The 26,076-nt window shown below is 46.9% G+C and overlaps 1 protein-coding gene across 3 annotated transcripts in view; it reads right to left on the minus strand.

Moving 5' to 3' along the window:
- Positions 1 to 218: 218 nt before the first annotated feature.
- Positions 219 to 26,076, minus strand: part of LOC119140508 (leucine-rich repeat and fibronectin type III domain-containing protein 1-like protein) — a 54,543-nt gene continuing 28,685 nt past the window's right edge. The window contains exons 2-4 of one of the 3 annotated variants that reach the window (XM_037371918.1): positions 24,369 to 24,535; positions 11,799 to 13,193; positions 219 to 2,524 (exon numbers count right to left, since the gene is read on the minus strand). In XM_037371918.1, coding sequence (XP_037227815.1) covers positions 2,014 to 2,524; positions 11,799 to 13,174 — 1,887 coding nt within the window. In that variant the 5' untranslated portion in view covers positions 13,175 to 13,193; positions 24,369 to 24,535 and the 3' untranslated portion in view covers positions 219 to 2,013. The remainder of the gene's footprint in view (positions 2,525 to 11,798; positions 13,194 to 24,368; positions 24,536 to 26,076) is intronic. The other 2 variants (XM_037371917.1, XM_037371920.1) reach the window with 2 other exon arrangements.

The following is a 26,076-nucleotide window of genomic DNA, read 5'->3' on the forward strand; positions in this document are numbered from 1 at the left end:
TTAATTGGCTTTTCTGGAAGAAGCGGCGGTGACAAGAGGATCCTGAATCTGTGACCGCGGGCGGTTGTACCTGAGGAATGGCAGCGCTATCTGCATCCCTGGAAGGCAGACAGAAGCCAGAGGAAAATCTCGGGAAGCGCAGACCCCCGTCACCATCACCTATGGAACACCGAGCATCCATTTGCACAGCGGCACGCGCAGATTTTTTTTTTTTTTTTTTTTAAGCAAACACGAGCATAGTTGCATAGTCTTACCTCACCGCCACCAATATACTTGGGAATGAAATCCCTCAATTTACTTTTTCCTCCGTTTATGTTGGAAAACCATGACAGAACAGAGGACTCGGCCAATCTGCGCATTTCAGAAACATCCAAAAAAACCCGCCTCGTACCTCAGCAATTAGTAAAAGCCACTCTATTAAAAGACAGCGCTCAACTGCTGCGTCGTTCCAACAGCTTTTGGCTCACCGCCAGGCAACTTGGTCCGTCCATCCATATCCAAACAGGAAGAGAAACATTTTGACTCCGTCAGAGGGACAAGCTTAGGAAAATTTTTTTTTCCTTCTGTTAATTGCTAAGTCGTGACGCGGTCACCTTTTAAAAAGGCACAAGCTGGTTGCTTGGCTTGCAGGGTCAACCGCTTTCACGTTCCATTGCTTGAGGTTTAAGAAAAGGTATTCCTGTTTTCTCTCGTTTAAATTTCGAAGCCAAGTAGCAACGCAAAAAAAAAAAAAAAAAAAAAAAAAATCATCACCAGGCAAGGAGGATAGCAAAGGGGACATTTTGTTTAGTCGAGGCCACTAGCTCCTCGTAGGTAAAAACATTATTTCAAAAGCTAAACTTTGAGCCCATCTTGATCTGGCAGTATCCCTTGGAACGAAAGGAACATTTCGTTAATGTGATATGATGCGTTAAAATTACTCGACCAGACACATTCACATCATTTCATCGGTCAGCCACTTACATTACACTTCATGCATTATTACAGGAATTAAGAGACCAGGATATAAAAGCCATCTGAAGATGCAGGGTCACAGTGAGATAGTGCAATGTGCTCCAGGACACGGAAGCTTTAATCTGTGGGTCCTCCATCGACAAATTTAACAACAACAACAACAAAAAAACCAACCCAAAACCCAAAACCAACCAACAAAACCAACCCTTCAGCGGTACGCTGGCGGAGGGGAGGCAATGGTTTTCGGCACAGCAGAAACGCGTGTGGTGAAACACATTCTGTTTGTGAAGTTTTACAATTTCGAAAGAACAAACCCCGGCATTCTTCCTCCCCAGCCAAAATCCGACCGCCGAGAACGAGAGGAGGTTTCTCAAAGGCACAGGCTCAACTTACAACAGCCGTTGCAAAGCAAACGCCGCCAGTTCATATTTCTGTGCTGCTGAATAACCGAGAGAATACGCTAAACTATTTCCATTTTCTCTCCCCCTTTTTTTTTTTTTTTTTTTTTGAAGAGTATCTTTGTTTTTTCTTTCTCTATGGGGAACCTCTGCTAATTTTACTTCTTTTTTGAGAAGCGTGTACACGACATACCTATGGCAAGAAAACCCCCAAACTCAGTTAGTGAGAAACTAGTAACTTCTGACGACAAATCATTCCTTGGAGAGGTGAGTGGTTTAAGCCGCTGAGTGACTCTGCCGTGAGAAAGGAAGTCTGAGGATCCTGAGAGTACAATTTTGCTGCTGGTTGGAAACCAAAGGAAAAAAATAGTGCATTTCACCAAAGACAAACCCAGTAGAATTTAGCTATGCTGCTGCCTTGATACCAGAGGTGTATGCTATAAAAGAACCAGTAAAAAAATCTTGTAAATCACACACTCATATTTAATATATTGAAACAAAATAGTTAAGAATGCAAGAACTGTATACAGATTAAAAAAATATTTTTTAAACCATCTGATCTTAAAAATAGACAATAGTAGTGAAGCTTAAAATACAACCACTCGCATTAAAATGTTTCAAGCAATACCACCTTGGTGTGTCCTGTTCCATCAAATGGCCATTAAGATAACGCATCAGTTGTTAAAAAGGTTGTGTTGGTTGGAGTCACTTTTTCACAATCCAAATCTACAACAGTTTTGCCTTTGACGGAAGAGCCCGAGCATTCCTGGTGCAAACTTTCCCGTCTCTCTGCAAGTTTCGAAGTGGATCGAGCCATCGAGCCACTCTGGCTCCCGTTGGTTTGAGAGCAGACATTGTTCACTTTTGTCGTTTTGTTTTTGTGGTGGTTGTTGTAGACTTTGTATTTCATGAGGAGGATGAAGATGAAAACAAGAACTGAGGCCACAATGATTCCCCCGATAATGATGATCATGGTTCCTCCCAGGAACTGCGCGTGAAGGGATCGGCACTGTTTGTATTCCTCCTGCGTTGTGAACTGCACGCACCCGATCACTCTGGTTGCCGTCAGAGACGTCAATCCATCGTCATAAACAGCAAGGACACAGAGGTCGTACTCACGTCCTGCAACCAGATCAGTCAAGAAGAAGGATTTACTAGCAGCTGGAATCATCCTGGAAGAGAAAATGAGCACAGTGAGCATCCGAGTTGACCGAGCCTAAGGAGAGCTCTTGACTAGCGCCGCCACCGTAAGGAAACATAACGGAGCAGGTGGTGAACGCGGCAACCAGAACAAGTGGAGAAACGCTAGCGTTCCCTCGGTTCCTTGGGAGGGCTGGAAGTATTTTACCCACGGCAGTACCTCTGGCCATTACTGACAAACGCGGACTAGAGCGCACACGCTCACCGATGGCCAGCGTGGGGACGATTGCACCTCATCTACTGTTTTTATCTGCGTTGCCTTAAACCTCCGTGTAAGTTCCAGCATAAAAGGGCATCGCATGCCCCGTGCAGAATGGAATACGGTCAGCCTTTCCATCAAGGAACCGAAGCAACATGCTTAAGAACTTAAATGGCAGAACAGGATAAAACTAAACACTTTAAAAAGGCATTTTAGTAATTTTACACCCACGGGAAGCGCATTTAGAAGACAAAGGGGAAAAAGGCAAATTCAGACCTTTTGATCTACAGATTAACCTGATTTCCATCTTCTAACAGCTCCGTGATGCTCAGTGTCTCATAATGAGGTGACCAGTAAGAGCAATCACCGAGTGGTCCCTTCCGTAGCCCAATAACGGCGTATACGGGCTTCCTTACCTCGATGTGACCCTAACGCTGCGATTGCTCCCTGTCAATGCCAAATATTCCTGTATCACAAAGTAGCACCGGTACTACACCAACAGATGAGAAGGATCCCAAAAGGAGAGCTATGGGCTGTGTTACAGATTCCCACAGACAGGACCGTACCGATCACCCCGCCTCCTTGCAGACCTGCTCTCCGTACGTTGGGCTCGGATTCCTCACTGGAGTAAAGTAGCACCATCGCAGAGGAGTTAGTGCAACTGCATCTATTTATAGTGGTGGGCATGTGGCCTTCTCCTGGCCACAAAGGTGATGGTGGGGTGGTGGTGAAGGCCAACCCCTTGTCGTACCACTTTTTGGAGCAGCCATCCATGGGACTAAGGGCTATACGATGCCCAGACTGGAAAGAAGAGCTACGCCTTCAAACAAAAGTCCTCCAAACACACAGCTGCTACCACTTCATTTATAACAACTGAATGTCTGTGGCCGTGAAAAAACAAAACCGCTCCCTTGCTGATGTACGGCATCATCACAGGTTCATAGAACCACTGAAGGAGGAGACCCCCAGCAGTAAATGACCCTCCCAGTAGATATTTGTCCCCGGATGACCCATCTGAATTTCCTAAACCATTGCCCCAGCCTCAATTTATAACAGCAGCATCATGACCCCCCACCCCGGAATGTGGCTGCGTGCTGGGTTTGGAGGCTAACGTGATTTTTACTGCAGGAAAAACAGGCTTTGGAGAGGAAACTACACAAAGATTCATTTGCCTAGCTGAACGGCCGTATTATTTGCCTTATTCAGCAGCCTTTGATGCTCACCGTTCTTCTTCCGAACAGCTTTCCGCGTCGCGTGATTGTCAGGATTATTCAACGGAGAGTTCGGTCCTGAAATTTGACTAAATTATCATGAACGGCATATGCTGTATTCCCAGCTATTGCTGAAATATTTTTACAGTAGCTGTCATCCAGAAGAGGAGGTTCTAAACGAAGGCTTTTCCCATCCCCCGTGCAAATCTTCTGTGCAAGTGTTCAGGGAGACCGAATAGATGTTTGATTTCTATCAGCTCTTCTGGTAATAGGCGGCTATTTTCAGCTCTGTGAATAAGGAGAAGCGCCGAGGCTTGATAAGGCAGGAGATAAGGTTTCCTCGCTGCCTAAGCAGTTACTCACAGACGTGTCTCCCGGGAAAAAGGTAGCTGTGGTGGCATATTTAGGAAGTTTCAAGGAAACCTCTGCGGATGAGTAGGGACAGCTCACCACCGAGTAGGCAATCTGCCTATAGCCGTGGCAGTAGTTAACCTCTGCGTGTCTTCTCTCTCGTGCCTACGGAACATTTGCTTCTACAGCGGAGTCTTCCCTATCCCTTATTTACTTTATTTCAGCGATGCCGTGAATGACCCAATAGCGGTTAAATCCAATCAACTCCACCAATTAGCGCAAGCTGGAGTTGCAGCAGTTGTAAGAAAGGCAGGTCTTTAGGGGTGAGCGGCGAGGAGGATGCGTAGGGAAGGCCAGAAGGCACGCAGACAGACGTGGGGTGCAAGTGGATCATTGGAAAGCTCCATCGTTCTGCCAGAACCCACAGGATAAAACTAAATGCTTTAAAAATGCGTTGTAGTAATTTTACACCCGCGGAAAGCGCATTTGGAAGATGAAGGGGAAAAAGGCAAATTCAGACCTTTTGGAACTACAAATCAACCTAATTTCCATCTGCTAACAGCTCCGTGATGCTCAGTGTCTCATAATGAGGTGACCAGTAAGAGCAATCATTGAGTGGTGGCTCCCGTAGCCCAAGAACGGCATATACGGGCTTCCTTACCTCGACGCTTAGAGAACGGCACCTTCAGACCAAACGTCTCCACCAGTGCTCAGCGTGACCTAGGAATGGTTTAAGCACCATTTACTAGATCCTAGGTTTGTTACGGAATGCCTTCGGGATGCCTTATGATCCCCGACAGCCCCAAGTGGCCAGGATACGGGGGCACCCTGATCCTAAGCAGGGTAAAGCTTATCAGCCCCTCAGTGGGATTATTTCATCTCGGAGCTTGCAGCAATCAAAGTCATTTACTTAAATAATTAGTTTGCATGGAAGACATTTCACAATAGCGGTACAGAGACCATAAAACCATGTCTGCCAGGAGATTCCCAGATCTCCGGGGATGCAAAAACCTTTTTTCTTTGTTATTCTTTTGGGGGCTTTTGGTCTTTTTAAAATTTTTCAAGAAATGTTGTTTCTTGAAAATTTCACAAGAACTGCCCAGCAGGTTTTGTTTTGGTTTTTTTTTTCTGAAAAAGCCCTCTTAGTTTACATTAGTTTCATCAGGAGCTGGTTTCTTATTACCTATAAAAGCTACGGAAAGCGTGGATTTTAGGCACAATTCCAACAAATCTTTTAGTAGCTGAAAGCCCACCGCCTCTTCCCTTACACCCCTAAAGTCACCGGGTCTCCATGTGCTTGGCGTTGGCCCGTGACCACCATCATTCAAAGGGCTCGATACCAGAATGGTAACTGTCAGATTTAAACCAACGGCGCTAACGTGACTGGTTTTGGAGTAGACACCCCTCAACCATAACCCGTGCCATCTGCAGGCAGCCAGCGCCAAGCAAAGCCCCTTGGTGAAAACCCAACTGTGAAATCTGTTCACGAAAACTTCTGACAAAACATCCTTTTGTGAGATTGGAAATATTTCCTAGCAACGTTGTCAACGACGACACAATAAACCGAGCCGCTCAAAACAGAGACGGAGTCTTTTGTCTGGACTCTAATTGATAATGATGCTGCCCAGAGGACAACGTAATACTGCGGCCAGACGGGCTCAAATTAATGGCTTTTACTTTGGCCAACTCCTCTGCCCCCAATCCCACGCCACCATTCTGACGGTTTGAGAAAGAGAATTTCTTTTCTGCCATTTCAACTGGGAGGCGAAGAGTTGGGGGCAGAGGGAGGGATGGGGAGTTCGAGGCGTTGGGGGGACCCCTGGGGCAGGAGGTCTTTTGGCACAGATCCTGTCCACAAACCCCTGTGCTGATTAAAGGGATTAAAAAGCCATCGGTAGAGTCTGTTCTTTTCACAGAGAGAGACCCAAGGATGATCTGTGGCATCTGTGGAGGTAAAATCAACAACAACAACAACAACAACAACAACAACAAAGACCATTCTAAGCATCAAATCCTAAGCCATTACTGAGCTCAGGCTGCTGGCTGCGTTTTTCCAAATAATTATTTTTACATGGTTGATGCTACAGCCTGGAAATGAAATGACCACGCACCAGAAGATACAGACAGTCATGAAGCACTGATGGCAGGTTGCTTATTTATACAGCTTTCAGACAAATCCTGCCAAAATTTTCGATGGGAGCAATGACAGCTATTGATTCTCATTCATACTACAAAAAAAAAAAAAAAAAAAATTAAAAAAAAATCATACTTCTGCATCAAGAGTAAAAAAGGAAGCGGGGATGCTTTCCTCCTCCAAAAAAAGCACAGCATCTTGAAACGTTTGGGAAGCAAGAGACAGATGCTTCACGTTTGAATGATCTCTCCATGATGCGACTGCTCCCATCCATCGTTTGCAGCTGCAAGGTCTCATTTCTACAAGCCGCGACGCAGCTGCAGCAGCCGTCAGGTGGGCAGCAGCGTTAGCGGAGATGACAGGGAGGAGGGGAACGATAGCGGAGGAGCCTGGCTTTGTGAGGGTAATCCCGATTACCTCAGCACGGAGCCAACCATGAGAAGAACATAAGGCTTTTCCCCATAAAGGGAAACCTGAAGAAGAGGTTTCCAAGGAGAAGCTCCCTGAAGGAGCCTGGAAACTGCCGTGACAACCGCGACGCTGCCAGGTAAAGGGAAAAAGCTACCAAAATTCAAGCCAAAGAGTGACGAGTCACTTGTTCCCTTCTATTTCCAGGTGTTGGATGGCTCCCGCGTTATTGGACTTCCACCGGCATATCCTCCTTTTTGGGGGGACGCTAGGAAACGCCGACATGGCCATTGTCCAGACCGCCTGGATAACCGTGGCAATCCCGACGTCCTCCCAAACCACCGCGGCTGCTGCGGCGCCTCCATCAGTTGAGCGGCGTGTTGCACAGCCCACAGGACCCCAGACTGCACGTGGGGAGGGGGGGTCCGGTGTCTCCAGGGCACCCCGAAAGGGAACCCAGAAAGTCTTAACGGCACGTGCCTGACGGGTGAGGAGCTACAAAACCTCATGCAAACCTCACCGTTTGCAATCTAGCGCGGTGCTGAGGCTTTCCGTTGCGCTGCACTGCGCTAATTTAAGAATTTTTGAGCAGACGTAGCGTGGCTGATTCCAACTGCTTTTTCACGCAACAGATGCAATCATTGCTATATTGATCTGGCAAATATATCACCTTTTCCCCAAGAGTGACAGCTCTGGCCTTTAAACAACGGTACTTTGTGCTCCGCCGCAAAAGCCGGCTGCCTCTCAATTGCGGAGTTTTTTTCTCAACATGGCAAAAACAAGGACGTATTATCAGCAGTTTTATGCGATATATAGTCTCTCAATTATCTATAGAGAAGCATCACTATTAAATACTCATCTTCTAATTTATAGCGTGTAGTTGCAGCTAATTAAAGTTAGATGATCGCTAGCTATGAAAGACTAAATTCGATGCTTAGGAGACTGTTGCCTTTGATGTTATGGGATCCAGCTTCTAATTGACGAGGGCATCAAGCGGGTTGTTATGAAGCATTAGTAATCTGCTGCTTATATCAACTGCGGTACAAACAAAATTGAAGCTTATCCAGCCTAGCTCAGACATACAGAATCTCCATCCCCCACCCCCACCCCCCCCTTTTTTTTTTTTTTTTTTTTTTTTTTTTTTGTGATTTGTTGGCTATTTGAAGAAGCATCAGCGGACAGAACAGGAGCATCTGCACTTCCCTCCCGGGGATTTTGAGCATCGGTGGCTGCCCCACTTCTCTCTTGCACAGAGGGAGGCTACAAGGGAAAGGTGGCCCAGGGTCCTTTGATGAACCTTTTACTGCGTAACCTAAAGCCAGGAGCCCTTTTCATAAATATACATATGGACTACATCAGCATACAAAAAGAGCTGCATTTTCATCCCTACGTACGCACGCAAACGTGCGCGGGCATTGTGACAAAGCAGCAATAAAATCACGTGGCTGCTCTCCCTGATTAATTATTGCTTTTGAAGCTCGTATAATATTTTGTCACTGCGATTTTAGTACCAAAAGGTCAGTCCTGCTGATCTCTCTTCCCTGAGACTAGCACTAGAAACCTGGGCAGGACACTTGAGCGACAAGAGTTAAATGAAAATTACAGCATTGCAAAGTCCAGATTGCACAGGAACCGTAATCAGCGTCGAGACCGTAAGCTGTTTAAAGAATACAGATCCATTTATATCTCAGAGAGCGAAAAGCGGCACGGAGTGGCTATTATGATTCTCGACTCGCTTCTATACGTGGCTGTACAAGAAGGGTTTCCGACCTCGCTTCTGAAAACAAACAAGGCTCTTGCTTTCAATATTGATGCTCGCCGCAAATTGCTACCTGCACCTTAACACGCCGATCCTGGCTTGCTGCTACTCGTCTTGCCAGACACTTCGCTCTCCTGCAATTGGTTTTCTCCACAACTAATGTCTGCCTTTGGTTTTGCTCACCTCCCTCCCAGGAGATGGGTCAGTGCGATAGTTTCCATTTCACAGAAAGAGAGGAGTGATGCGACTCCCCCTGAGGCTGCAATAACTGGCGGAGCCAGGAGCGCAGCTCCTGCTTTCCTTTTTCCATATTCACCACCGGAAAAAATGCCGTGTGGCTGCGTGTTGTGGCTGTCCCAAAGTGGGAACACGAGGAGCGATGCTGGTGCACTTATGCGCCGGCGTATGCCGACGGCACCGCCGTGTGCAGGGCGCATACGTTGCTCTCGTGTACACGGATGGATAATTTGATCACAGTCCAAAGGGAAAACAAGGAGGAAGATTATCTCCCCCCTGTTTAGGGCTTCGATTACAGTGCACTTACCTACAACAACCTATCCAGGGGGTGAGGGAAATGGAAAGGTGAGGAAAAATAAAGGAGTCAAAGGAGGAACTTAAATCCTCAAGATAAAGCGGAGTTGCCATAGCAACTGCTCTTGCCATGGTACCACTCAACTTGACAGAAGCGACAGGTTTCTGATGCATCCCGCACCGCTTCGTACTTTTCCCAGGCAGCGAGCTATCATCTGCCAGAAATAAATTGTGCAGCGTGCTCCGGGTAGCAGGAAGCTTTTCACCTTCTGTAAAACTCCTTTGGCAGCACCGAAGCGCTGCCACCACTGGGGATGCTGCGACGCATCTATTTACATCTGCACGTATCAACAGGCTGACTCCGTGATACAGATGTTCATGGGCCACAACCAGAACCACGGGGGCCGAGGGGGGCTCTGGACCATGCCAAGGGTCGGCAAACACATCTGGGGGCTCCTGGTTCACCAGGAGTGCTCCAGCCACTCCAACATTGACAGCGGTAGCAGTCGTTCAGATAACCCCAAACGCATAATTGCTGCCCAATTATCATTCCTCTCGCTATAGCGCAGAGCCTCCATTAAGGATCTGTATTTGATGATTACCTGCTGGTGGGAACTGAACAAGAACCATGAATTTTCATCTTTGAGAGGCTCGTTATCCTACTACACTGCATTATTTGAAATCGCTGCTCGGTGATTTGAAACATGAAGTATTTTAGGGTTTTGCTACCAACCTGAGCCTCTCGGTTAAGCCAAGAAAGGGGCATGCAGACGGAGTATTTGTCCCCATTTTTTTCCCCATAGCTCTTCTTCGGGAGCAAGGCCATTCAGCAGAAGCAGCAGCAGTTGACTCAATTCTGTACAGATTTATTAACCAGCCACCACATGAGTCACTCATTTATTTTTAGAGGCTCTGGAAAGTTTAAAACTCATGGAGAATGAATTGCTGCAATTGCACGAAGGCTGCCAAGTCGGCTGACCAGCTGTTACAGCAGAGGGTGAAAAATCCCATTAAAGAACTCTCTTGCACTACTGGCCATGCCTGCAATGCACCCACTGGCTCTAGCTGCTTCTCCTGGCTTGCTTTGCTTTACTTCCTAGTGGGAAAATGGGATAAAATCCCTCTAGAAACCCCAGCCACAGTGACAGAGACGTCTCTGCTTCATGTTTCCCTTCGTTTCACAACTCTGCACTCCTTCCAAACAGCGATGTCACAAATGTTCTCGCAGCTGACAACGAAACGAGGCCTCATCTTCCAGCCAGCTCCTCACCAGCCCCATCAGATACCAACAAGGCATCCTCCCACCCCCTCCTTAAGAGACCCTTGCTTACCCTCGCCCGGTCCTCCTGCTTCCTCGCTAGCTCGTAGCCGTGACAACGGGAGGATGGATGGCATCCTTCCTCAGAGAGACTCTGGGGATGGGCGTTTTAACATAAGGCTCCCGAAAATCCCAAGTGACTGGGAAGCGAAATGTCTATTTCCAGGACTTCACACAATTTTCATACCCGGTTCCATTTTTTTTTATTTATTTACTTTTTAAAAAAAGTTTATTTACAAGAATTTGCTCGTAGTGGTGGGCATTTGAAACAGGAACCCCAGCAGAACAACTATCCTGCGTCCCTTTCCTTAGGGGGCTGCTTACTAAAGCGGTATGTTTCAACCCTGGCTTTTAGGTGTATTTCTTTAGTTATCAAGTATCATTCTCCTTTCGCTTGCTCCAAGCTTCAGTGCCAACAATGGCGTTACGTTAAAAAAAAAAAAAAAAAAAAAATTATCATCACTCAGCTTGGAGAGGTTATCATCCTCCTGAAGCACACAACCACGAAACATTTCATCTGAATCAAATGCTTGCTCCTGCTTTAAAGTCATTCCGCCCATCCCTATCCCTTCTACCCCCCTGTTAATCACTAATCAAAGCCTAGAAACAGAAAGGCAGATAATCAAGAACTCAGCCACCCCTGCGCAGGGCAGCGGCTATAAAATGCTATAAATCACTATAAACGGCTATAAATGGCTATAAATCTGCATGCTGTCCATTGAGACTTGCTATCCAAGAGTTATCCCCCAAGTAAATTTTACCAATTAAATGCGAAACACGCACAAATTGCATAACCTAAAGCTTTCTGTGCGGTGTCCAGCTCACACCGGTGAGTTTTATCCTCAGGACACCACAAAAACGGGGAAAAGGAGGCATGTGGGGGCAAAGGGTCAGTAGGACGCCGTACGGCCGTGTCCCTGTTGCTTTGGGCACCTCGTAACTTTGGGCATCCTGACTTTTTTTCTCTCTTCCCCATATTTTTAAAGCAAAATAATTACTCTCAATCAGCATAAAAGGTAACTAAAATCTCCATCTCAATTTCCTTCCATGTTAACAACTAAGAGATTGCTCATCAGCTTCACTTGGTCCATTAAACCGGACTATGAAACTTAATTACATCTGTAAAGAGTTTAGAGACCCTCAAGAGGCAGCGCAGTTATTAGTTTTAACGGCGTAACTCCTCAACAAGGGGAGTTGAACAAGCAAAGTCTCCGGCAACGACTGCTCCCTCATCCCCTCCGTTACGCGGAGGATATCAAGCGATGCTACCCTTTCTCCTTTACTTCCACCAGCTACTTCAGAGGGGCACGAGCGCAGGTACACGAGCAGCGTTACCTGTACACTAGGATGTCGTCGGCAGAGCTGTTATACTGGATCTGGTACATTCGGATCCCAGGGAGGTGATGCTGAGAAGGCCACTGGATGAGGGCGGAGGACGACGTCAGCTCAGCCACCACGACCGCCTTCTCTTGCTGAGCCTTCGTTTCGTTTGGAAAGCTGGACTTGGCAGAGATGAGGATATCTGAAGGGCCAGGCTCCGCGTCTTTGTCGCAGTTGGTGCTGTTGGCGAGGTTAGGGTATGGGGTAACGAGGAGCTCGACCGGCGCCGTCGACTCTCCCGCAGCGTTCGATGCTATGCAGGTAAATGTGCCCTTGTCGGTCAAAGAAGTCACCAAAATATCCAGAGTACCGTTCTCATAAGAAACCGTCCTAGATGTGTTAGAGACCAGCTTCCCGTCGGGTGAGATCCATCGGACGTAGGGATCCGGATCTCCAACCGCTTTACACTTCAACGAGATGCTTTGGCCTTCCGTCGCCGTGAGTTTGGGGGTTCGGTGCGTTATCATCGGGGGTTCGCAGACAAATTCCTCCTCTTTAATCGACCAGAAGTATTTGCCCATCAGTTCTGGCGGGGAGGCGCAGGTCTCTAGGTCATCTTCTCTGGTGAGACGCCTCAGCCACACCAGTTCGCAGTTGCAGTGCAAAGGGTTCCCCCCGAAGCTCAGCACCAGGGACGACAGCGGTGACCCTTTGGACTTGGCGTACACCGGTATTCTGGAAAACAAAGGATCGGGAGGGATCTTTTTCAGCTTGTTGGAGGTCATGTCCAGACGGGCAAGCTTGTGAAGGTTTGAGAAGATTCCCTCCGGCACAAACTCGATGAGATTATGATCCAAACTGACCGTATTGACGTTAGAAAGTTTGGCAATTGTTTCCCAAGGAACATTCACGAGGTTGTTGTAGGACAGGTCCAGATCTTCAATTGTCTCAATGAAGTCGTCCAATGACCCGGGAGAAATATAGTTTAATTGATTGTTACTGAGTATTAAATGCCGGAGGTTAATTAAACCTTTGAAATGGTCTTCGTTGATGTAAGTCAGCCTATTACTATCCAAGTGCAAGGCGTGAAGACCTTTAAGATCAAAAAATGCATAAGGCATGATTTGACTTATTGTATTCCTTGACAGCGTCAAATGAATTAGATTCGTCATATTTGCAAAATCTTTCCTCCTAAGCGTCGTGATAAAGTTATCCATCAACCTTAGCTCTGCCGTTCTCCTGTCGATACTGGGGGGCACAAAGAGGAGCCCCGTCTTCGTACAGAGAATTGTGAAGGATGGAGACAGGTTTTGACACATGCATCTTTTGGGACACATCATGGCCTTCACAGCTGTGCTAATTACCAGTAGATAGACAACCAGCCTTTCCATCGTAAGAAAAATAACAGACCTAAAGGAGGGGGGAGGAAGAAAAAAAAAAAAAAAAAAAAGAAGAAAACCATGTAAATATATTTTGATTCGGTGTTAGAAATAGGTTTACATTGAAGTTTTCATTATGAGTCCACCTGTGGAAACACAAGGAAATGACTGAAGTTAATTTGGATGGGTTTAGAGCTAAGAGCTTTGCGTCCCGCGCTGGTTTGGCTCTGCTCGCCCCCGCCCACAGCATCCCTTCGGACCGTGAGGCACGGCTCCATCACTGCTGCTGCTCTGGGATGCGATGACGGGGTTACCGCTACCTCCTGGCGGCTCTTCACAACCGACTGGGTGGAACGAAGCAAGACGTGAAGCCGCTACTTAGTGAGAGGAATGCGACGGGGGTGGGGAAAGCAAATAAATATACAAGATTTTTTAGGTTAAAAGCACAGTCTACGTCACTTTCTCTATGCAGATCTTACTGTTTGCTGGGGCCAGAACCTTATTTCACCCAGCGCATCGCTCCATTACTTCGTGATTATGCTCCCCTCATTATTATTTTTGCCATTACTGATGTCCGACAGCTTTTTTGGCGTACCCCTCCAGCTCACTGTGCCCCTCCGAGGACTGAGCTCTTTGCAGAAATGGGTGTTAATAAGGACAAGGTTTGGGTTTTTTTTCTCAGGAGGTGGCAAAGATCTAAAACTTCTAATAAGGAGGAGAAATACCTTCAAAGGCATTTTTGAAAAGCAAAGCCACGCTCAGAGAAGCAGGTATATATTGTTTTTTTCTTTTTTTTTTTTTTTTTTTTTTCTGTGTGGCACAGGTAGCAGCTTCGGAAAAATAAATTTCATAATTGCACATGGCTTTGGTCAATGAAATTACCTCTGTGAAATCTTGCCTATGCCAAGTTCTTTCCCGTTGTCTCGGAAATGCTTGCCTGCTATACCAAGGGTAGATTTTCATTCTTATTTTACCTCCAGCTGGCTGGAAAATTGCTAAGCTTGAAGCGTGGCGACTTGAGCAACCAGGAAAGCTAAATCTCCCAGTCTACAACATACGGAAACTATGTGTTCCGTGTGAGTGTCCTGGTATTTCCAAACTTCAGCTGGCCAATCCTACTCCTAACTAAAGGGGTGTGGTGTTTCTGCAGGCAAGCACACGTGGCTTCGCATCACGCGCAAGCTGCAGCGCACGAGAGATCACAGCTGGTGACTTTGATGTCATAATTCCTTCATACAGCACGTAAACGCGGTGCAAAACCAGTCGACCACCACCCCTGAGAGCAAGAAACATGGCATAAGGTGAGGTTCTGGGTGTAGCACAAAGCAAGGGTCAACGGCAAAATCTGCTGAGTCAGCTATTTGTAAAAGAGACCACCAAAACCTTTGATTACAGGGGTGCAAAAGATCCTTACGGTAGGTTTGTGGGTTGTTTTGTGGGTTTTTTTTTGTTTGTTTGTTTGTTTTGCGTTTTTTTTGTTGTTGTTGTTTTGTTTTACTTTAATGATTTCCACGAGCCAGAGCTCTTTTACAGGCTGACGGATCTTTAAGATCCAGAATTGCGGCATGACAGTTGCAGAGCCTGGAAATTAGTTTGGTTAGATCAAATTTAGAGCTCCACAGAAGGGGAAAAAGGTTATTTAAATCAACCCACTGCTTACACATTATTATTATTTCAATTCACAGAGCACGAAACTCTGTCTAAACCTTTTAACCAGTGCTACGCGTTGTCTTATTAGAGGTCAATCTTGAATGCAATTCTGATCAAATGACTGCAAAGAATTTTGTAAAAAATAAATGAAAAAAGAGAAAAAAAAAGAGAAAAATTTTAAAAAAATAATGAAAAAGCCATCAACCAAACCCTCTCCAAAACTTCTGAATGGTTAGAGCACGGTGGTGAGGGTCCTATGGTAGAGTTTTGGCACAAGCTGTTCACTTTATGCTTATGATTTTCCTAACGAGCATCCCCTTAGTAATTTCTCCGCTTCCTGATCATTTTTCATAATATTTAATATGGTCCCACTACAAGCTTCAGCTTTCAAATATTTGCCTTTTTGAAAGAAACCCATCTCTGCCATCTACTCCATCCTGCACTCCAAACCCTTTTCCGCTTCTATGCGTCCATCTCTTCACTCCTGTTAGGTACAAACGATTAAGGGATGTGCAATTATCTGAAACCAGGCTGCTGTGGCAACATTGCAATTCCTTCATTGTGTCATTAGCAAATATTAATACCATTTAAGTGGATTAACTGCCCTGGGCTGTAAGAAAACCAGTACAAACCCACTTCCCTTAAAACATTACTATTACTCCGTTAAAAAATAATTAAATGCTACTAACGTGAAACCACGGCACTAAAATTATGATTTACAGCCAACCATGACCAGGGTGCGATTGCTCTTACAAACTACGCGACGCGTTGCAAGGAAATTGTGACTCGTAAAGAAAAGCCGCGTGCAAGGGAGTTAACCGCCACTGCTCTGGATTCGTGTTAAAAGCCTAAAAACTGATAATACAGCAATATTTTTAAAGACAGTTTAATACCCACCACCTCAACAGAAGGCAGTCAAAGAAACGTATTTCACACTTAAAAGACACAGATGTAGGACATGGGGGTTGGGGAAACTTCTCTGAACTGTTGCTTCTTGACTCATCTCCTCAATTACCATCCGCAGCTTGAAGTTTGCACAAAAAAATCATCAGTTGAGGAAGGCATTTAATTCCAAAGTAATCAAGACCTACAGAATGGAACAGTTCCAGTTGGAAGGGACCTACAACAGGGGGTCAGGTTCAAGGTGCGTGCAGAGACACAGGGGGCTTTGCTATTTTCCTACTACTAGGTTACCACCGGTTGCCATTTGTAGTTGAAATGATATTTAAAGGAAAGGATATTGAGTCCCAACTATTCCCAGCTCCTGGCCTGTTAATGGTGTTCCGCTGGGAAGAGTTCCAGTTGCCTCTGCTGTAGATAGAACAGATTTTTGACAGCTTTAAGTCGGTACCACGGTATAGAGATTTTTTACCCTCTGCAAAACACAAACACGGTGTGAACAATGATGCGTAAAGATACTATTTCACCAGCTTTAAGGAAGAAATTCCATCTTCAAAAAAACCCCAAAAAACCTGGTCCTTTATCAAGTGCCTTTGCAAGGGAACGGCGCCTTTCTTCGATGCAACACATTTATTTCAGCGTAACCCGCTTCCTTCCCTTGCACCCCGCTATTCATCTGACTGCCGTTACTAGCGAAATATATTCGGGTCCGTGGTTTCCAGCCTATCCCCGTTTACGCTGCGTCTATTCGGCATCCACCTGCATCGTTCCGTGGTGTTTCAGGGATGCAGCTACCTCTGTGTTTTTTCGGCTCGTCCCCCACCGAATGGGGTTCCTGACTCCCGTGTAGAGTGCAGCCCCCAACCACTCCACACCCAGATGTGGCGTGGCTAACGCAGCCACCCCCTCCATCTCTGCCTCTTCCAAGATGTGCCCTCCTGCTGGTTTTCCACGTTTTTCCATGGTTTTTTTGATTGTCGTACTGCCGTGACAACCTGCTCATCACACGAGGCAGGTGCTCGCCATCTGCATCCGTAGAAGGAAAAAAAAAAAAAAAAAAAAAAAGCAGCTTTTTCTTGAGGGAGGCTTTATCGTTGCCCTTTTCTGATCCAGAATTAACCACCACGTTGGAAATAAAGTCTATTTAATTCACCAGCAAGTCATAATGCACTTAATTTGGGGATGCTTGCCCCACCTGTAAATGAGCAAGAAAAAGAAACACATCCAACAACTGTCCAAGAAGTGCCTTGCTAATCCCCCCTCCCCCCTTTTTTTTTTTAATTTAAAATTAAAATTTTTAAATTTCCAAGAAATACCTCTCTGGATACGCTTGGACATAAAGCAGAGGAGCTGCAAATCTGCTCGCCCAAATCACCACGATAATTAATATTAATATTAGCAGGGTTTGGTGGTCATTTTTTTTCATTTTTTTTTCCTAATTTAGTTCACAGCGTTAACAGGAAAATCAAACCATTGACTATTAAATATAACAAAACATAGAATATTTATTCTTTTTCCTTTTTTTCTCATTATTTCGTGTTATTTCTCAGACACGTCAGCTATGCAGGGAACGTGTTTGCCTTTTCCTTTCTCATCGTAAGGTGGCACAAACAATACCCACCTGCGCATGGTTGTTGCCTACCCCTCCTCCAGTCGATGGCACCGGGGAATTATATTTATAACACATAAAAAATCACATTTCTAACTCGCACTGCAGTGGTGCGGAACAGGAAAACCAGAAGTAAAAGCACCGCAAGAACTTTCACCTCTTTCTTTTTTTTGTCTCACTTATTTCAGCCATCTGTATCAGCAGACCCCAAAATAATTTTTGTTTGTTTGTTTGTTTTGTTGTTGGGCTGTTTCATTGCCCTTGGGTTTGTCCCCCCGCAAAAAAAAAAATAATCCCAAACCAAAGCTGGATTCTGTTCCGTTTCCTAAGCTTTAGTCCGTACCGTATCCCGAGGAAGGTACAGAAGGAATTACCACCAAAAGGTTAAACGCTTCGTGGATTTATCGTGTGACTACCTGCACTCCCTCCCTCCATCTCCTTCCTTCCTCCGAGGGTCATGATGAGCTCTGCTGATCTTTTATCCCCCCACGGAAAATCCTGAGCTGGAGCCATTTAATCTACGGTCGAGGCAGCCAGGACGCCGATAGAAATGAGGAAACTGAAATAGCTCCTGTGGGTTTTGATGAATGGTCCAAGGTCTCCTGAAGATGTACTTGACGAAAAGCAGAGGGGGAATTATATATATTGACGTTTTTTATTTAAGGACAGAGCAGCTTCTGGTGCAGGCAGCCTGGAGGTAATGCTGCTTCAGAGCTACCGCACCGATAAATGATCTATTCTTAGCGATGCTGTGTATCCTTCATGGAGGCTATGCTCAAACACAAGCCAATATTAGTAATTAGAAGCATTCATTCTTGATTGGAAGATCTATTATGAATTGCAACACACCTCACTACTGAGTCCCACTGATTTTACACATCAGTTTTACCTTGCTGGTTTCACCGCCTGCTGCTTCTTGTACCGGGGTGCACAAAAGAGTTGCGCCGTTGGCCGATCTGAACTTCACGCTGCAGGTGATGCTCTTCCAGCATCCGGGAAATTGCAGAGAATTCCCACTTGTGCAAGGACTGTTGGGGATTATCCAACCCTTAACATCCCCCCTTTGACACATTAAAAAAAAAAAAAACAAAAAGAGGAAACACATAAAGCACATTGTTCCGATGGGACGGTGAATTTAAGATGAATGCGCGTTTTTCTCGGAGGTTGATTCTTTGATTTGTTACGATGCTCAAAAACATTCCTTCAAGGGAAAGGCGTGATGATCCCAGTAGGAAAATGCTGTAGAGTTTAGATCACACCTTCTTACTCAGGAAAGGCAAATTAGATCCCTGATGGAACAGGTCCTTGGCCCCCGTTGGGTATGGTGGATCAATGCCAGCAGAAACCCCCAAAGTTTGTAGCTTGGTATTAGAAAACGGCTCCTGGTTAGAACTTCCCACCAGGAGGATGGAAACATCGTGGCCTTATATCAAAGCAAAAAAAATGGTCTTTAAGCACCTGGAAATTTAGGAAGAAAGGCATGATGGAAGTGGAGGACTCTTCTCTGCAAACACCGTGTACCAAACTGCAGCCACAGCTTTTAGACTCTCTCAACTCCCCAAAGATGTTCTTGGAATTTTTATTTTAGGATAGTCTTGAAGCAATCTGGTGACACATTTTACAAGACTATAAAAACACAAATGGCTCTTTACGACACCGAAAAGGGGAACTTTTGCTGCTTAAACTGAAATCTTGTTAGAAGGGCCTGAGCAGACCTTTCGTGGATAGCTTCTAGACATACTTGAACCTCCGCAACATTAAAATGCCATAAAACATCCTTCTCCGGGTGGAGAGGATGGGAAGGTGAGTCAAGGGTCTTCAGCCTCCATCACGTAGGACTTCATTCTGATACGGACAGATAATAACTGCGGCATGGTTAATTGCCCTTCAGATGTTTAACACTGAGCATTCAGATAGACAAAGACCCGTCCCTGCACGCTCTGCAGCCTTCCCTGGTCACTTGAGCACGGTCCTAATTTCTACAGTTAATTTAGTCTCCTGTTGTCGCAACGAACTGTGACGCCTTCTAGAAGAGCTTTCCAACCAACCTGGAAGCTGTGGGCTGCCACGCCACGCCTCACCTAAACCCTTCATTGCTTGGACCAGCATAAAACACACCAGAGGTCTAGTTCTGACCTCTCCTCCTTCCGAACCCCCTTCCAGCATCCTGCCACACGCGGGAAACCACAAATTGCTTTGAGAGGTATCGAATGGCGGAAGATGTGCTGGGAGGTGGTGGGTAGATGGATATTCCGCCTTCCTCCTTGCAGACCACGCTCAGCAGATGCTGTTGCAGCTCCTGCTCTCCCCCTGCTCACATTCAGCAGGTGACCCACCTCCACCAGCTCCTCACCACCCTGCAGCCCCCTGTCAGCCCCTTGGTTCCACCGGTTTCACGTCTCACCGCACACCAGCCTCCAAGCTCATGCAAGTATCAGCCTCAGGGGTGCATACTGCATGGGGAAGCTTCTGGAAGCACAAAACCTTAGGGAACCGCAGCACTTTCTGCCCTCTGGTCTGCAATGATTTAGATCGCTAAGGGTGGGAAGTCCACAAACCCGTGAATTTCATCAAGGCTTTGCAGTATGGATACAGAGAGAGATGGAACATATAGAATAAAACTCATCCCAAGCAGGTATCGCATTGCCTGCTGCTCGCTCCCTTCCTAAAGGACAGCTTGCTGCAACCAGCCATTAACTCTTCTTCTGCCAGAGAGAAAAAGAGAAGGAAAAAAAAGAAAAAGAAAAAGGGGGGGGGGGGAAGAAAAAAGGAAGGGGAAAAGACAGAGAGGGAGAACAAAAAGAAAAAAAGGAGAAAAAAAGGTATGCAGACTTGCATGCCCGTGTAAAACCCTCTTCACAATGTTCTGTTAATGCACTTGCTGCTAAAACAGAGGGAGAAGGGGCTGCCCAAAGCTCCACAAGCCTCTGCGTTAGAAGCCAGCGATCTAAGGCACCGGTGCTAAAAATAGCAAAAAGGGGCCAATTACGAATGGCACGCTGCCGAAGTGCTGCGGTGCCAGGAGCCGCGGCATCCCGATAAGCATACCTGTGAGAGGTGGCACATGTCCCTGCAGGCTTCAGGCTGCTTTCCTTAACAAGCAGTGGGGTTTTCTGACTTCCAGCGGAGCGATGCTCATGCAGCAGCTCCATCAAAAGCAACCAACTCATGCAGCAGCTGCATGAAACACAACCAATTCGTGCAGCAGCCGCATGAAACACAACCAACTCGTGCAGCAGCTGCATCAAAAGCAACCAACTCATGCAGCAGCTCCATCAAAAGCAACCAACTCATGCAGCAGCTCCATCAAAAGCAACCAACTCATGCAGCAGCTCCATCAAACGCAACCAACTCGTGCAGCAGCTGCATGAAACGCAACCAACTCGTGCAGCAGCTGCATGAAACACAACCAACTCATGCAGCAGCTGCATGAAACACAACCAACTCGTGCAGAAGCTGCATCAAAAGCAACCAACTCATGCACCAGCTGCATGAAACACAACCAACTCATGCACCATCTGCATCAAAAGCAACCAACTCATGCACCAGCCGCATGAAACGCAACCAACTCGTGCACCAGCTGCATGAAACACAACCAACTCATGCACCAGCTGCATCAAAAGCAACCAACTCATGCACCAGCTGCATGAAACGCAACCAACTCATGCACCAGCTGCATGAAACACAACCAACTCGTGCAGAAGCTGCATGAAACACAACCAACTCGTGCAGAAGCTGCATCAAAAGCAACCAACTCATGCACCAGCTGCATGAAACACAACCAACTCATGCACCAGCTCCATCAAAAGCAACCAACTCATGCACCAGCTGCATGAAACGCAACCAACTCGTGCACCAGCTGCATGAAACGCAACCAACTTGTGCAGCAGCTGCATGAAACGCAACTAACTCGTGCACCAGCTGCGTCAAAAGCAACCAACTCATGCACCAGCTGCATGAAACACAACCAACTCGTGCAGAAGCTGCATGAAACACAACCAGCTTGGTGGCAGCCCTCAGGCACAGAACTTTGCAACAAAATTTTTAGCACCGTGTTTGCATTTCCTCCCTTTGGCCAGCAGGTCAAGGGAGATGATTCTGCCCCCAGCTCTGGGGTCCTCAGCACAGGAGAGACACGGTCCAGGGGGACCGCCGAGATGGGCAGGGGGCTGGAGCAGCCCTGCTGTGGGGACAGGCTGGGGGAGCTGGGGTTGTTCAGCCTGGAGAAGAAAAGGCTCTGGAGAGACCTTATGGAACCTTTCCATACTTCAAGGGGGCTTGTAAGAAAGATGGGGATGGACTTTTTAGCAGGGCCTGTTGCAACAGGACAAGGGGGAATGGTTTTACATCGAAAAGGGGAGATTCGGGCTTAGACATAAGGAAGAAGTTGTTTTACAAGGGTGGTGGGACATCGGCACGGGTTGCCCAGGGCGGTGGGAGATGCCCCATCGTCGGAAGTGTTCAAGGTCAGGTTGGACGGGGCCTCCGAGCAAACTGCTCTGGGTGCAGATGTCCCTGACCTTGAAATGTCCTTTCCAACCCAAACTCTTCTATGATGATTCTAGGATCCTACTCGTGCTGGTGTAACACGGAGGCGATGGCCACTTTCTTCCATCGCACGGCACCTTTGGAGAGGGGCGTGCGACCCTTGCAGGGGGTTCCAGCCACCTCGGGATCACTTCAGCCAACCCTGCACCAAACTTCCCCCAGATCCTCCCACCACCGTCCACATTTGGGTTTACAAATCGCACTCGCAACGCTCCGTGACCTGACACCGGGGGATGTCCACAGCCCACCCCAGCCCCACGTTCATGTGTTTTCCAGTAAAACCACTCGCACAAGCATCAGCAAGGATGATTCACCCTGCGCTCACTGAACTAGCGACCGTAGCGTCTCCCAAAAATAATTAACAAATTTATGATTTTTCCCTTCGTGAGATCAGCGGCTCTATTCCGAGCGATGATTACAGAACACCAGCGAGTTCTGGCATTTCTGCCGATGAATTCAGTGCAACTAGCTGCTTATCTCGACAGGCTGCAGAAAGAAGCTGACAGCTCTTATTAAGTCCTACAAGGGGAAGAAGTGCAAAGCCTTGCACCTGGGGAGCAACAACCCCCTGCAGCCCTCCGTGCCGAACAAACCTAAGGACGATGAAGATTTACAGCCCAGGATTCCAAGCTTATCTGCCTCCAGCCTGCCTTGCAAGAAGAAATCGTCCCAGCATGTCCCAGGTTTCACGGCACCTCTTGGATGATCTCGCCTTATCGGTCAAGGCTGCCGGAGCAGCATTTTCCTGCTGCACAGGAACTGCGAAGGAATTGTTGTGTCGCCACTGGAAAGCTACACGCGTTCCATCACTATGGAACATTCCATCTCTATGAGGAAATACGTTGGGACAGCTCTGTTACACCATGAAAAAAAGAAAAAAAGACTCACGGATTCTCTTCGAGCCGTCTTAATGGAAGAGTGACAACAAGCAGCGGCAGGAGGGTAAGAGAAGGTCAGATGTGAGGAAGTGGAACTCACCCCACCCCACCCCCCGTTAGAAACCTATGACTTAAGTCTTTGAATGCGAAACGATTCTTCATACCGCAAGTACTCACCTGCTTTCTCTGCAAAGCAAATGGAAAAAAAAAACAACCAACGATTTTACCACGTGCAAAAAGAATTAACATCATTAATCGTGGGACTCGGTAGCGGTCAGGCTGTTCAGAAGGACCGATTTCATCGCACCGAGTCCTCTGTTAATCATCATTCCCTTCCACAAGCTCCAGCACATTTGCCACGGATTTATAAACCTTAGAGAGAAGCGTTCGCTGTTGGCAGAAAGGGACAACGCTGCCCTTTCCCAGTGCCTCCCAGAGCAGAATCCCAGTTGCTATCAGCCAGGGATCCACCTGCAATGGCCACCACCACCGCCCCCCCCCCCCCAGTTCCACCACTGCTACGTGAGCTTTCCTAATGGGGCTGTGAAAATCTTCCTGATGTTCCAAGCTGGAAGGCAAATGTTCGGGAAGTACCTGGAGAACGGCAGAGTTTTCTCTGCGGAGGAGAATCTGGAGTTCTGCAGAATTATCTCGCTATGAATTAATAAAACCTCCTGCATAGGAAGGAGCTTTAGCATCACAATTGGAAGTGCCAGCGCTGCGCCCGTGCGCTTGGGTCACCGTTACAAGGCTGGAAAATGAGATCTGGGGTGTGTGTCTCCGGTTTTACAACAAAACCACACGCGCGCAGTCCCCAGTTGGGGACTTCTTCAGGATAAAGCAGAAGAAATATCAGCAGCTGGGATTTACTGGCTCGTAACACCCCACCGTCAAAATGCAAACTGAACAAAACCCACCAGAACCTGCCGCACACGCTACAGCAGCTTCTCTACTACTAATAATAAATATGACTAATAAATACTACTAATAAATAATAATAAGTACTAATAATTCCACCTAATACTGCCTTCTGAAACCACTTCTGCAGGCTTTCCCTTTCTCGTCATCATGACAGAATATTAATTCACACTCGCCAGACCGCACTCTGGTTAATTGATATTATTTGATTATTGATTAGTCTGATGAATCGATGAAGTAATTGATATTATCTGGAAATATATTCAGCTGTGACATTAAGCATGGGGTGATCTGTGGAGGACTGGCACGCTGCACTGCACTGAGAGAGACTGAGCAGGGAACAATAAGATAAAAAAAACATTGACCTCGCTTGCAGGCTCCTTCAGCGGCGATAAAAATCCAGAATCACGGCATCACCCAGGTTGGAAAAGACCTTTAAGGATGGACCATCGAGTCCAACCCTAAACCGAATGCTGCCGAGCCCACCGCTACACCACGTCACGTTGCGCATCGCGGACGCTATAGACTGCTGTTGCTGCCGTGACGAGAAGAGCAGCTGCTTCCCCCGGTGCCACCCGCTGCCCCTACCGAGAAAGCATCTCTCAGCAATTCCTGGCATCCTCTTAAAATGTCATCCCGGCGCCCATCCCACGTGAATCGCGACCTCAAACCCAACAGCGCTGCCCGCAGCACGGGAACCCACCGGGATGAACATAAGGACCAGCTGCAGGAGATGCTGCCGATGACTCAGGTTGGAGCGTTCTCCGCTTTGAGTCACTGTTGAATCAACGTCGGGTTGTGATACTAGGCGTCGCAGAGCCGCCGCCTTACAAAGAAATCATTATGCATCAGCTCTTCTATCTTGCATGGCTGGAAGAGGGAAAAGTGGGATTTTTATGGCACGAAACATAGAGTCATGAAGTGATCACCTACTACTATCGGGCGTTTGTTCGGAGGAGATGTTCAACACTAAGTGTTACCAACTCTGCTGTTTCCACCTGTTCACCAGCCAAAAATGTTTTACAATTGGTGACAGCTAATGACACTTATAACAAGGCTGGCAGACAATAATTTCATTACAAATCCCATGCCACCACCGTTCCCACCATTCAGAGTCTAACAAGCATAAAATTGCATGCTCGGTATGTACACAGGCAAGTATGTCATTACGCTGACAAAGAAATGATAGTATTTGTAGACAGTACGTTAACAAAAGAATAATATTCAGATGAAAATCACCTTTGGTTCAATATGAAGAAAGCGGGTTGCAGAGAAAAACAGGTCTCCCTTTCTACAGAAACATCTCGTGCTTCTCCAGCTTCCTTTCCTCCCGGTTGTTCGGGTTAGCGCACTGGAGATTAGCCCCCGAGCAACACAATTCCGCGCAACTTTTGTCAAGCTAATTGCTCTCCTTCCCCACTCTGTACCGGGGAGCGGAGATCAACAGAACATCAGGATGTTACGATTTATTTCTTTTCCCTTTTCACAATTGCTTTTGTCTTTGCACGGTGCAAAATAAATCGAGTTACCCCTCTGTGGATGCCCAAAATCTAATCCTGAGTAACGAGGAGGCTGTTTCGAACCGTTTCAGACTTTAAATAAATGTCTTTGCTTAAAAGGAAAGACTCTTCACGCTTAAACTGCGGTCCCACTCATTTGCATTTGAGGAATTAACGGGAACACTGGGGTTAGTTTAGGATTAATGCATTTGAACGACTGCATTTGGCACTAACGGAGGTATGCTTGAGCAAATCATGGATGGCAATCATCCATCAAGCACGGGATGGCAAGACTCTTCTGTAACCCAACAAAGTGCGCTTTAGCAGCTGAGCTCTGCGAGGCATCACTGAAAGCCATTTCGTTAGCCACCAGGAAGCCTTTTGCGCCGAAAACCGGCAGTGATACTTCCTCGCTCTCCCTCTCCATCACCATTTACGTCTCTCGAGAGCACGCGACTGCCTTTATCTCTGACAGCTCCAAGCGTTTCTAAAGCAGCGGCACCTACAAAGGACCAGCCATGCTGGGCTGCAAGGGCTGTCAGGTGGGAGCTGAGCATCCTCGGAATGTTGGATGCACGTGTGGCTTCGGGGCAGGGCTCAGCCACCACCAGCCCAGAGGCAAGCTGAGGTTCTGAGATAAGCAGAAAACTCCTTGGTTTGTGCCACTCGACACGTTCCTTGCCTGTTTCTAGAAAAATCATAATCTATCAAAGCAGGACCCCGAATTCCAACTAATTTTGGTAGCCCCACGAGCTCGACTGCCATTGCAAAGAGCATCCACTGCCCGCAGGCAGCACGGCAAGTGAAGCAGGATGGAGAACCACCAACAAAATGCAACCTACATGTGGCAGGGCTCTGCTTTTGCAACACTCAGGTTTTATTCAGTGGTTCCCCATCGCCTCGACCTTCTGC

The sequence above is a fragment of the Falco rusticolus genome, chromosome 21 (genome assembly GCF_015220075.1).
Source record: "Falco rusticolus isolate bFalRus1 chromosome 21, bFalRus1.pri, whole genome shotgun sequence".
NCBI lineage: Eukaryota > Metazoa > Chordata > Aves > Falconiformes > Falconidae > Falco > Falco rusticolus.